The sequence below is a fragment of the Galleria mellonella genome, unplaced genomic scaffold, assembly GCF_026898425.1.
Source record: "Galleria mellonella isolate WM207_F2 unplaced genomic scaffold, CSIRO_AGI_GalMel_v1 utg74, whole genome shotgun sequence".
Lineage (NCBI taxonomy): Eukaryota > Metazoa > Arthropoda > Insecta > Lepidoptera > Pyralidae > Galleria > Galleria mellonella.
The window spans coordinates 3,462,236-3,477,378 of record NW_026442147.1 but is presented as its reverse complement, the minus strand read 5'-3'; the positions used below and the strand labels follow the sequence as shown (position 1 = coordinate 3,477,378).

The window sequence follows — 15,143 nt, the reverse complement described above, 5'->3', positions numbered from 1 at the left end:
TCCGTACATCATAAGGTTAATAAGAGGGCTTGGGAACTAACGACGCCGCTTTGTCAACGCGCCTTAACCCGCCGCCGCCATCTTGCGCGCCATGTTGGATTTCAATCTGCTTAACGCTTAATGAATTTGCGTCTATTGATTTTGTTTAACCCCTTTTTGTTTTGCTTAATTAACCTTTCGATGTAGAAAAGTAGCTGTGACAAGAGGCAGTTGACAGTTACAAGTTTTGGTGTCTTAACAATAATATAGGTAGGTACAATAAACAAATATTGTTAACATTTATTTTTAGTATATTTATTTAAAACAATATGATTTATAAAATAACTTTACCCTTGGGCACCACACAGGTTTCCATATGGGTTGAACCTACATCTAAGGCAACATGTTTAAATAATTATGAACAGACTATCTGTGAAAATAACTATCAGGGTACAGAGGAATAACACCTGAGTCCTCAGGAATGGCAACGCATGGGGGGTATCATGGGTGAAACAGTATACTCTGTTATGTTCATGGTACTGCTCAAGGCGACAGTTATCACTTTTCATCAGATGGGTCGTCAGCTTGTTTGCCATTCTAAGTTGCATAAAAAAATTGTATATGTAAGCAATACATACTCATATAATGTGTTTATGTAAGTATATTTATATAAACATGATTTATAGGAATTTCCCATTGTATATTATATAATTTGTGAGTGTGTAACTATTCACCCACAACAAGTTTCAATATTTTTCACGGCATAATTACATTTCTGTTGTTTCAAAGGTTGACTAGGAGAGAATACTATATAATATTAAGTCCGCCTTTTGTACCAAACTTCTTTTTGTAATGTAGTCAATAACAGCCAAGGATATCAAAATATACACAAAATACGTTAAATATATTCACATTCTTGTCATTAAAAATCCATTCATAGTTATTAACTCACTCAGTTGTTTACTACCCAATTCACAATATTTAGGATGAGAGTTTAATTCTTATGAATGAATGAGTATGAATGAGTATACTTTATTTGCATTATACAATATAGGAAATAAGCAAGGCAATTTACAAACACAACGATATAATTGTATAATTACAGTAAAACGGTCTTCAAAGACAACCTCTTACTAATAAAAACAAAATTGTACTACAAACACTCACTAGTAATAATAAGTCATAATCTTCATCATCATATCAGCTGTTAATTGTTTACTAGGCCTCCATCTTGGGGTGTTTTGGCCAATAGTTACAATTTAGTCTTTAGTGATATTTAAAATGGGATACTGCTGCCCATCCCTCGACCGTTAAATTCCTTTAGTTGCCTCTTACGACACCCACAGAAAAGGAAGAGGTGGCCCATTCTATGCCGAGGCCACACGACACATAATGTAAGTAATAATAAATACAGGTAACAAATTCAATTAATACACTGCGTTTCTGAGATAAATATGGTAATTGGGGGGAAAGGGATTGTTAGTAATGGAGACTGAGAATCCTATTGCTAGCAATATACCCAACCAAATCGACCTCCTCGCGGTTCCCCCTGGAAACTATCATGGTTAATTCCTGATAAATTCATCATGATGGGCTAACTAGCCTGTTTTCATTCTCATCTATCACCCTTCACTGGTGCTCCGCCAGTGTATCCCGTTAGCGCAGGCGGGGTTACCATACCATTTTCAACCACCAAAAAAAATGGTATTTATGATACTAAAATAGACGTCAAATTTCCAGATCACATAATAATATTAATGTCAGTTTGATACTCTCTATAAAATAATGATAGACTGAATATAAAATGTCCTTTTAAACTCACAATTATTAGTATATTAAACTAGTCTAATTACAGACTTACTAATACGTATTAATATCAAATGGGATGAAGTACATTTATTTACATGAAATTGTATTTGACATTTTTTTTTATAAGAATTGTTAATTTAATAATTTAAGTATTTAAAATTTTGCATGCCTAATTGTGGCGAAATATGTGGACTTAATATTACTTTATCTATCTGTATATTTACCATATTTCTTGCAAATAAACATTCATTCATTCGTAGACGACCATTATTAACTGTTGTCAATAATAAACATGTCACTTAGGTAAGTAAACATGATATAGAGTTATGAAAATGCTCGTCGCGATTAAGAGTTAATCGTGCTCGCGTCATCATTCTAATTCATTTGAGAGCATTTAAAGGCGCTTTAAAAGCGCGAATCACGCCGTACAAAAGGCTATATGAGGTGGGTGGGACATTTAAAATTTACAAATGCGTAATTATGCGCCCGCATTGTCGCGCGGCTGCGGAAGGGTTATGTCGCCCCCTTTCTTCTCCCCTCCCCCACAATCCCGGGCTTCCGGGCCTAATGCTATATTTAATTTTCTCTAAGGCTCCCTCATTAATAATGCGAAGGTTGCGACTTTAAGTAGCGCTAGTACGACGACGTGAGCCTCTCCGATCTCCTCGACACATGGATCCCCGAATAATAATGATAAATTACATTTTTTATAGACGTAACGATTATGGATTGTTTCTTGCTTTATTGTAATTCCGTTTTGGTACGATTGTAAAAAAATTATATAGGCAATGATAGTTACGTTCATATTCAATGATATCATAATTAGAAAGAATCCCAAATATTTCTGAGCCAATATTTATTCGGTAATATTTTAATTTTAACAAAACTAATAAAAAATATAGAAACCACGTGACACTACGCGTTACACGTCGTATAGACTCTGTATGTAGATATAGTAGATAGTTAATAGATAGATACTCTTTATTGTTTCCTCCAAAAGATTACAATAGTAAACTTATTAAAGATACAAACAATTATAAATTTATTATTTAATACGTATATTTTGTCTATATTATATATATGCTAGTATATTAGTAAATATGAGATATAAATATAAATAAAATAAAAATATAATAATCTACCTATCTACTAAAAAAGTAACAACTTAATTTTTGAACCACCTTTATGTTGATTTGTACGGAGAGTAGATTTAAAAATTTAGACTATCCCCTATTATTATTTATCAAAGTAAATCTATCTCAATGTACTCGTAAATTATTTCAAATACTGTTTAATTCATTCTAGAAGTATATGTTTATGTTCATTTATTTAATCGATGCCACATCCAAGTCATTTCTTACGTCAGAACAAAACGAAACTGTACGAGAACGACTCGAAGCGTGAGTGTGGATAATTAATCATGATTTTGCAAGGGTTATTGGTGCGTCGAGAGGGCATCGAAGACAGTTGCCACTCGTCATGCTAACATAGTTCGCGGAATTTACATATTGAAGTACTGCAAAATTGTTTCTCGCGAAAACAAAAGCAATCCAAGTCGAAAGAAGCCTTACGCTAGGCTCAACCGATTATACTCGTAAGGCGTATCATCCTTTAATGAAAATAACTTTACGAAAGGTACGTGTATATTTCGAATTATGAATAACAGTGACTCGTTTCTGAAACAAGTTGGGCAAGCTATACGTTATAAAACTTTTTCTCTTTACTTATAAAGAAATTTTTATAGGTGACATGTTAATGTAAATCCCATTGTACTTTATTCTAAATTAGTTGTATCCCGCGATTTTACTTGCGTGAGTAAATACATAAAGTATCCTATGTGCTAAGTTAGGATATAATCTACCAGTGTACTAAATAACTTCTAAGTAATTTTTGACAGTGGAAGAGAAATATCCATCCACCCATCGTTTTATATTTTGTATGTGATTTTTAGATTGATATAACTTTTTTTATTCATAAACCGATTAAAAATAAAACAAACACTAGATATTAAGTGGAGCAAACCGCAACGCATTAGTGAAAAATGCATTGAAATCGGTTAAGCCGCTTCTGAGATTAGCGTGCACAAATGTACAGACAAAGAGACAAAAATTATAAAATTCATTGTTTTTGGTTCTATTGCGGTCATAATAGCTTTTTTTATACATATTCCATGTACAGACAGTAACTAGTTCCGATTTTATTATATGTATTGATATAAAATAATATGTTCTAAATAACTGCCACTCTTAAAGGACAGACACACTCAACCGAATGTAAAATATTGTCTTGAATCAATGGGCATTCTCAGAAAAAAAGTAAATATTTTTTTTAATTGCTTCTTCTGTAATGAGATATAATAAGTTGCAATAAGATTTGTTATATGGCTAACATTTTAAACAGTTTTAGATATTGTTAAACCGTCTATTGGCGACAGACCTCTATTTTTATTTAAATTTCCCCTTTTTTATTTTAAATTTGTCTATTTTAGATATGTTTTTAACACTCTTTTGTTTTATATATCATTATTAATATAATATTTATATAAGTAATAAGTCTTATATTATTAATTTAGAATAATAAATATATAAAAATATTAATATAATGGCCTACTTATCTAGCAGTTCACAATTAGTACCGTCTTTATAAATTTCAAATCTGTAGCATTAATTGTTGCAAAAAGATAGCACTCTAAGAAATAAACGAAAAAATGGACAGACAGACAAAATCTCGCCTTCAAGGCTTATTTTTACCTTACGGAATCCAAAATGCACAACAATGTGCGACGTTGAGATATTCAATCAAATTGCTTCTCATTATAAGTCCAGCTTAGAGAGTAAAGTAAATTAGCATGCATTAATTCCGGTGTCTTGGCACGACTGTCGCATGTGTCTCGGGTCGCAACAAGAGTGTGTAATTGAGTTACAGCCCTTTGACACCCGCTTTAACGAGGTTTGCGACGGCACTTGCGTAACGATGGCTCACGCTCGTGTCTCACGCCTCACGCCTCACAGTTCGCCTCACTACACTAACGTGGAGACAACAAAGGTGACAAACTAACATATACACCTATTTATATTAAAATATAAAATGCAACCATGTATAATTGGAAAATAATATCAGTTTATCCACAAAGAAGAAGGTAAAATTATAAAATCAATAGCTTGATCTTTTTTAATGATTCCTATTTTAATGAGGCGGAGTCATCATGAGTGTTAATTGTACCCACAGACTAAGATCATGTACACTATCCATCGACAACAATGGAAAATCCCTTTTCTCTGAAAAAGTTTAATAATAAGTCACTATATAAGTTATTTGGATACATTTTTATTCATCTATATTTTTCATGTTACTTCAAAAAGTCAATTTTAATAATTAGTGTCTAGTTTTATTTCATAATAACTAAATCCTACAACTTTCTCACCTTACATTACGATAAAAAATACCTTGTGTTAATCTTACATATGGTTTATCAGTATGCAAAATTGCATTATAATACGTTCAACCACTTGATCACTATATAACAAAAGTCAATGTATAAGAAACATTTTGTATTATGTAATTATAGTTAGGTTAAGCTAAAATAATAACGTTTTTGGAACAGGAAAAGACCTATTATTCTAGCAAAATTTCAAATGGCAGTATATGAAAATCATAGAGTTATTAACTTTCCAGTGAGTAATTTCTTTCCGGTAATTCCTTTGTCTAATTCATCTCTAGGAAAAGATAAGTCACTTGTGAAGATTTTCACAACGCTAAAAAGTTATAGTATCTTGAATTTTGACTGTTACAAAATTGTATTATTTAGCCAACAATAAAATACCGTGGCTATTCAGATTTATCACCATTTAGTATCGTGTTTATTAAGTGAGACTACACAAGTTGGGGTGTCGCGACGGCAACCAGCCGACGCTTAGCGACGCGAGCTCTCGCCCCCTGGCGATATTTTGTACAGGTGCGACCTCCTAACTCAATGACGATGAAAATGATGAGAGACAGATAGGTTTAGATATACAAATATGTATTTATATTGTAAAAGTTATGACTTTCGTATCGCCGTAAAAACGTAGCCGTTTTGTTGAATAAATTTTGCACATGTTTAATTTCAATAATGAATCGATATTAATACATATTAGTTTCATATAAACTTATCTAAAGTACCTTACATATATATAAAAGAAATAAATTAAAAATTCCATATTCAAAATACAAATAAGAAAATTTTGCAAAAAAACCATCAATATTAATATGAAACTACTGTAAGAATTTTATTTAATTATTTTATATATCAATTAACTTAACTTTATGGACACTCACTATTATATATGGGTTCCTTTCATACATGTGCTTATATTACTTGCATACACCCACTCTAACTTGCCTACCTCGCTATGGAATCAAAATTTTTGTTTGTATAAGTAAAATCCGTTATTGGCTGTATTCATAAGAGACTTAGCATGTAAGTTATTTTTTAAGAGCTGTGGATTTTTGTATGAAATAAAATAAAAAAAAATAAAATAAATACTCTCAATTACAAAATTATATAAGAATTTACGATAATATCCCATTAGTATATAATGGGATATTTTTGTAAATTCTGATAGATACACACATACATACATAAATAAAATTTAAGCGAAGCGATCTCCTAAACTTTCTGGAGGGACGAGTACAAATGCATTGCAGAAATTAATAGATGCACGTGTCTCAGAAGAGTTCTTTATGGCAGTTTAAGGGGGAGGCCTATGTTTAGCACTCGACAAATAATGGGTGATATGATAAACGATAATGATCTTCCAAACAAGCTAAGTGATTACAATATACTTACTTTAAGTATCATTTCTATTATATCAACCCTTCGATCAAATTTATTAGAGATACTTATTCGTTTCATAAACTTTCGAATCACACTTTACATTACTGTATAAGGAGTATATAAAATATATTTTCCACAAATATTAAATTCCCGTATTCAGCCTCCGCTGTTTCTTACAGGTGTCAAAAGAGGGTACCGAATAGATAATTAATTGTTTCGCAAAACTTCTCGGCCAAATTAAATCCCTTTTTGAGGCGTCGGACGCGAGTGACAACGGTCGCTGGATCCCTGACAATTTAATATCAGTTGGATAGAAACGTCGGCCCGGCTCAAAGAACAGGGGGAGTGGTGCGACGAAACTAACTTGCTGTTGATGACGTCACGTGTGTACAAAGAGCAACTGCCAACTTGTAGATGAAGGTGACGACATTTTTCCTAGACAATTTCCTTGTATATTTATTGGTTACCGCTCTATATGTTTGTAAGTCACATACTTATTTTTTTAGTCATATAAAAAGCGTTTTGTTCACGTATAGAACAACCGTGATAGTGTAACGGTTTATTATGTCGCCTTAACTTCCGATGCTCGCTTATTTGATTCCCGCACAATACAAAATTTATATTCATATCTTTCCGTATTGATATTAAACAATTTTCTTTATATATAATATATACGTATTTACAAAAAAAAGTATTTAAATATATGATAATTAGTGATGTAATTAATCATATATATATATGTATATATACATTTATATATATATATTGTAATTATTGTATATTAATTAACATTATTATTGATTGTTATATTATGTAGTCATGCATGCCAAAGCGATATCCCTTAAAAGGATACTAATATTTATTAAATTTAAATTATTAATATTTATTTATCGGAAGAATTGATATAACCTCTAATTCAAATAATAATTTCAATTATATATATATCTCTAGTATATCTTTGTTTTGCCGAATTATATAATGCATTTAATCATACTTAAAAATCCTGGAGATGAATACATTACATTCTTTAAGACGTTAATAAGGATTATTTATTTGTTATCAAATCTTATTGATAAGGATATTATTTGAAAAGGATAATATTAAATGTATTGATTAGAATTTTTAACTTTATGAGATTCATGACCACATACACGATTTTTTTAAAATGAAATTTTGAAACTGCATATTGGGTAAGAATCTGAGAATCGGTATATATACATATATATATATATATATATATATATATATATATATATATATATATATATATATATATATATATATATATATATATATATATATATATACATATTTATCCATTTATATATTTTATTATGATTTTTAGCATATGAAAAATACATACAACCTCAAATTTTCACCGTTTTACAATCAACTCCTATTTATTATGATCGCGATTTTTATATGCTGCAATAATATATGGGGTACCGATATTAACCCATGCCTAATATGTAGTAGTTGGGAGGGACAGATTGTTAGTAATGGAGGCAATATAATAATTGTATTACGTATAAATTTTCATGACAGTTCTTAAGGTTCCCCCTGGATAATGTATATGGTAAAACTGCATTTCAATTCTCACGTTTCACTGGTGCCGCCAGTCATAGCTAGTAATAATATAAAAAAAAAAATTTAGTATCACATAAATAATAATATAAAAATATTTTAATTATAATGTATATATATTGTATCAATTTAATCACTTACCTGATAATTTAAAAGGTAGAGACCCCATGAGAGGATCAGGCGCGAACCTCGGCCCGAAGTGGAAGGGATGGAAGCCATGATGGCGTGTCTTTGATCGAGGCTCCCTGGGCCCATCCACAGTCACTTTGATCGCCTTCTGATAAGTCGCCACTTGTGGTGGGGATGTCGCCAACATTATCGTTAGTGTGAACGATTTACCTGTCAACATTTGATTGAAATTAATTAATGGGTATTGTTATGTCTGCCTACCCCATAAATGACACGACGTTAAGATAAATCGGTTTTATTGTACTTTATAGAAAGACGATAGATGAAAGTAGCCTAATCTTTTATTTAAATATTTCAATAAAAGTCATTATTTATATCGTTTAATATAGGTAAAGCGAGCCTGACACGTGCTCAAGTCACAACCGCTCATGATTAAGGGTCTTGAATTGATCTCGAAACTAATCCAACTTTCTCAATCTAATTACATGTAAATTTAACCGGTGGTTTCAAATATAAAGTAAATAATTACATTTATTTATATATTTTTAAACAATAAATGTTAATTTATTTATATATATTTCTACCTAACATAAAAATGTATATACACCCTATCAGACCTCCATAATTTTCCTACCATCACAGTTTATTCTAGTGGAATTCGTCACGATGGGCTAACTAACCTGCTTTCATCGTCACCTATCGTCTCTCACTGGTGCCCCGCCAACGTATACCGATAGCACAGGCAGGACTACCATTTCATTGTCACCCATTAAAAAAAAATATCCCTACTATTACAAATGCAAGTAAATTTGTTTGTTACCTCTTAACGGCTTAATCAATATAAAATTTTGATATACAAGTACTATATGGAATGAAGAAGGACACAGGACAAATTATTTTTATACCTACTTTTTATACCTGTCAATAAACATATCTCGGTCACTCGAACAAAGTCGCGGGTAATAGCTAGTCTAAATATAAATAAATGAATAAAAATAATTTATTTGCATGATTATCATGCATACATACATAATAATACAATACAATAGTGTATTTAACACTAAATGTTTAGAATAATCCGTTTTCAAATACCCCAAAAGTTACAGTTATATACAAGTAGATTGTAGAGAATAAATCCCAACAAAACGTTTCTCAGTCATCCAAAACACGTCTCAAGATCATCTAGCAAAGCGAGAACAGTGGAATGCGGCGGGTATTCGACGAGATATCGCCAAGAGTTATTTCAGTGGTGGCTGATTTGTGGCACGTCACGTCACCGGGAGAGTGCCGCGTGCCTTCACGGACACAACCCTTGCATACAGATTTACGAAATTACTTTTTGGAAATTGAAATCTTTACTATTATTATAAATATGAAAGTTTTTTTTTTTACAGTCAGATTAAATATTGCCATACACAATCAAACACTATGACGATGAAGAGACTAATCTTTATCTCGATCAATCAACATACCAGAGGGAGACTTTGTACAAAAGTCGATTGCTTGGGTACCTCTGTCCCATTCGTGTTTCAACCGTGAAGCAATTGTGTTTGCATGGCTGTGTTTCGGTTTAAAGGGTGAGATATGGCAGTAAATTGACTGGGTACAGAGGAATAACACCTGAGTCCTCAGGAGTGGTAACGCATGGGGGTATCATGGGCGAAACAGTATACTCCGTTATGTCCATGGTACTGCTCATGTCTATAGGCGACGGTTACCACTTTCCATCAGGTGGGCCGTCAGCTTGTTTGCTATTTTAAGTTGTATAAAAAAAAACATACCTCGGGATGATATCGCTAGTAAAAACTATACTATTAATACTATACTAATTCACCAAATTATTATTAATATATCAATTTCACTTTCTCAACTTTGGATTTATTGAATAAAGCAAAAAACATCTAAAATACAAATGTTTCTTACTATAGATAGTAACTTGAGGTAGGCCTCAAAAGACGTTATTCTCTCAATATAGGTACTTTCCTTTTCTTAAAATCCATATTCAAACAATGATTTCGGTGTTTAAGAAGGTTTTATATAAACATTTGTAAAAGTTAAGCTCATTCAAACCAGCCATTAACAGCGTTTGCGTTTACCTTTTAAAACAACATTTTAATAACCAACTTAGATCATTTACTCATAAATTAAAAGCAAAATATCTCATATTTACGTTGCAAATTATAACTGAGTAGAAGAAACGAACCGAGATAACATTCCGGCGTAGCGCACAAAACAAAAGAGAAGCTACCATTCGCAGCGTCTGGCTTGGAGCCAGAAGCCGCGTGGTCCTTCGAGCCATGAAAACTACATAAACACCCACCCCGCGACCCACTCCTCGAACCACCCCGACCCGAAATGAGCGGGCACCCGCTTATTTTCATAAAACCCACATAAACTCGGCGCGAACTTAAGAGAGACCAAGAAATTGTTATTCAGCGGCGAAAATAATTTTCTGTATACCATATAATATAAAAGCTATGTACATCTTTATACTTGTAACACGAATAAAATAGAAAAATAATAAAGTATTTTCCAGATGAAACTCCTCAATTTTTTATATAATCTTTGGTTATAGGTACGTACTTACAAATAAGTACCTAATAATAATAATAATTTCATAGAAGTCTATTTTTATATTCTGTATTTTACTAACGTCTCTATTTGTTATTTCCATATTAGGGTATATATTTTATTCAGAATCTCATACGTTAGAAACGTTAATACATTAATACATTTAAACTTTATTTTAAGACATGGAGATTCTGGAAATCCCTATCTATCACTACCAAAGAAATATTTTGTAACGTTTTTTGTTTGTAAAACTTGATTGAACAGTAAAATCTTAAATTATAAGCTTCAGAGACCTACTGCCTGCTTGCCTGATTGAAATTGTGAAGTATCAAAATTATTATATTTATACATACATATACATATATATATATATATATACATACACACATATACACATATATATATATACACATATATACATACCATACACATACAAATACACATACATGACAAAAAAGAATATACTTTTATCTCACCCTACTGTATTTCGATTTGATATTTTTATTATCATTTTTTATAATAAAATTAGACTACAAATCTTACTAATATAATAAATGTAAAAGTTTGTTTGTTTGTTACCTCTTGGCGATTAACAGCTTAACTCTACACACTACTGCACATATAACTCTACCCACTCTATACACTACACTATGAAATTTGGTATACAGGTACTAAATGTAACTATTTTTATCCCTGTTCGTAAACATATCCCGGTCACTCGAAGTCGCAGGTAAAAGCTATGCTCATATAATGTTAAATAATGTTAAATGACAAAGATTGTCTGTAAGAGACTGCCCTAGCGATAAGACCGCCTTTTGTACCTTTATGTGTATATTTCAATCTGTATTAATGTTATTGTATTTCGCTTTAATTATTCACTTGTCATTGTATATTTTATTTATGGTGCAATAAAAAGTTAAATAAATAAATAAATGATGTGATGAAGATTAATATATTCAACCATATAATTATTATTTATATAGATATATATTAAATAGAGTAGTAACAATACAGATATTACAATTTAACAATTTTAACATCTGTATTGTACCACGACTGTTTGAAAAAAAAACTACAACAAAGATCAACAAATTTATAAGATTTACTTAAAATTGCTTATATGGTATATGTATATCCTCATGTAGAAGAAATCCTCTAGTATTGCAAGCATTTATAACCTATTAATGATTGAATCACTTATCATCAAATAAAGCGAATACTGATAACAGTCTCGTTATAAAAACTTTTTTTTTATAGACAAATTTTAAGAGACAATCCTGCCTACAGTAACCGCCGACAATTAGACTAACTAATTGCCCATTTGCCACCGCAATGCGATACAATATATTCCACTGTGCTAAGTCTTTCTTTGCGTGTAAATAAAAAAAAAACAACAAATTGTCGCTATTATGAAAATAAACGACTGTAAAGGGTCAAAAAAGAAAATAGATTTTTCTGATAATTGAAAAAAATATTAGTAGTATGAGGTCTACTACTATCGACTATCTACTAGTACTCTTTTATTTAAAAAAAATCTATAAATTTTGTTTAATAATAGTTAAATAAAAGTTTTTATATGGGATCATGCATCGGAATTATCGATTCTTTCCAATATTTCTAATTGATTATTTAATAAGTGCTCAAAATAAGTAGAGAAAGGAACCCGAATATCAGATAGTTTTTTGAAAATTAGGCAAAAAATTCCGATTCATCCGATTCCGAGTTCATACTATACAAAAAATAAACGAATTAGACAACAGCCGTAGTAAATTATATACAAAATATAATTTAATAAGGCTTCTAATATCAGATATGAAATAATATGTCAATCAAGAATGTCTGATATTTTTTTTTATGGGTGATAATGGAATGGTAACCCCGCCTGCGCTATCGGTATACGCTGGCGGGGCACCAGTGAGAGATGATAGGTGACGATGAAAGCGGGTCAGTTAGCCCACCATGATGTATTCCACTAGAATTAACCACGATGTTTTCCAGGGGGAACCGCATGGAGGTTGACCTGATAAGGTTAATTGCTAGCAATTGGTTCGTTAGACCCCATTACTAACAATCCCTTTCTCCCCGATGTCTGATATTAGGCACTCGACTGAAAACAGATAATTAAATAATAATAAAACTTTAAAAAGTTTTATTTATAAAACTCATCAAAATTAATATCTAATATTATTTTGTATATTTAAGAAAATTTTACTTTATCTTTTGAACACCCAACATAAATCATTTACTTTTCAACCAGCTTCAAAAAAAGGAAGTTCTCAATTCGATTGTATATTTTTAAGTTTGTTACTTCATAAATCCATCAGTTCTAAACCGATTTGGATTGTTTTTTATCTGTCAATATATACTTGCAGTCTAATTATATATTAATAATAACTGGGTTATTCTGTAGCTAACATAACTGTGTATGAGGTATTGAAATATTCGAAATCCAATTTTCTAAGGCATCCAATATTCGGACCCCTTTCCCTGTGATAAGGTTATAATTATTAATAGAAATAATGAGAGTAAGCCTAATATAAAAAAAATAAGATAACAAATTGTATTTTTCCTTATTAAATCGAATTAACTGTTGTATTATATCAATGTCTAAATCTATTTATTATCACAAAATCATAAAATCATCTCAATTTCTTATCTTTATTCTGGGAAAATATTTGTTTGTATATTTCTTGTCATAACAGGCAAATTCCAATTTTCCATCACTTAAATGTACAATAAAAAATACTCTGCTTTTTTCTTTCACAAAGCAATAATTAGTGGATCGCCAGATCAACTTTTGAACGATTACAGTCAAGAAAAAGGAATATAATTCATAAAAAATCGTAATTCTTATATCATTTGGGTATCCATAAAAAATTTTGCACCCCACACTAACATATTGCTCGCATGCACGTGCGAGTGTGACATACTTCATAAACTGCTGATATTGATCCCGCCGTGAGGGGGCGCCACTGATTGTTCATAAAAATATGCGCCAAATAGCTTGGGGTGTAGAATATGTTTCATTTATATGAGTTGCTATGCGAATATTACTTGTTACAACTTTAACTTCCAATATTACAGCAAATGTAAAAACATGTAAATGTTAATATTTAAATAAAATACACGTCAGTACGAGTACATCAAAAGATACCTTAAACAAATAAATTTTAAATCAAAATATATTTCGATTATAAACCGACTACTCAATTCCATATTATTTTTTGTCGATTTCTATAATTCTTTTTTTATTCAACATTGTTTCCTACCATATAAATTTTATGAAAAGGAATACGAATTCTAATACCTGAATAAGATGATAGATATCTTTAACAATTTACCTGATCGAAAATATACTTATAGTCATTAAATCCCCACGAAATAGAATTGTTCCCAGCAATTTCCTGGGCACGTCAGATTAAAAATCAGCTTTATAACGTCATAAAGTAGGCGGGGGCGTTAAGATAAGAGTACTGCTCTCCGCTCCCGGCTAAATAAAAAATGAGCCACAATCGTAATGGCTGCAAGCTCCTTTGATCTCGGTTTCATGGCTTACTGGGGATTTTGAGCTCAGAGAGCGGCAATTTGGATATAAAATACCTAATGCGGACCGATCCACATTAGGGACATTAGCGGATTGGATCCGTATCTATACCTTATAGATAAGTACGCCCTTAAATTTGAAGTAACACACAAACAACCTTACAGATATGTTTATATCAATTAATATTTTCTGTTAAACATAAAAAGCCACGTAAAAATGCCAACACCAATAAGTTTACCCCCCTAACAATAAAACCTGCCTAATATAAGCGGGACACCGTAAAATCCAAGTTTATTGAAGCGTCTCAAAAGAACAAGAGCAAAGTCAAAAGCGGGCACAATTAAAAACGTCCCAGGGGACGCACCTCAAGCCGAACGGTCAATATTACTCGACGAGACCCTCAATTTTCACCACTCTCCCCAGCGCTAATAACAATAATTAGGAATGAGTGGTTCAATAATTAAAAACGGAAAAGAGAACAGGAAAAAGACGGACCGAGCTATAAAGAAAGTGTTTCTATCTCTCTTACTTAATAAGAGCCGCATGCTTGCGTTTCGTTCGAGCCCTCATCTTAATTTCGCTTATGAATTTTTTGCAGCCGCCTGCAATTTCTTTGTTAAATTAATAAAAATTTAAATGGACGCTCGCTTCTTTTCTGTAGTCATGGTATAAAAAACGATTTTAAAACTGTAGACATATCTTTGAACTCTC

At 31.5% G+C, this 15,143-nt stretch overlaps 1 protein-coding gene across 2 annotated transcripts in view; it reads right to left on the bottom strand.

The window, feature by feature from the left end:
* The window catches only part of LOC113516192 (runt-related transcription factor 3-like), a 46,391-nt gene that overhangs the window by 8,339 nt on the left and 22,909 nt on the right, over positions 1-15,143 (bottom strand). For both annotated transcript variants that reach the window (XM_052901009.1, XM_052901010.1), the window contains exon 4: positions 8,330-8,527. In XM_052901009.1, the coding sequence (XP_052756969.1) occupies positions 8,330-8,527 (198 nt within the window). The remainder of the gene's footprint in view (positions 1-8,329; positions 8,528-15,143) is intronic.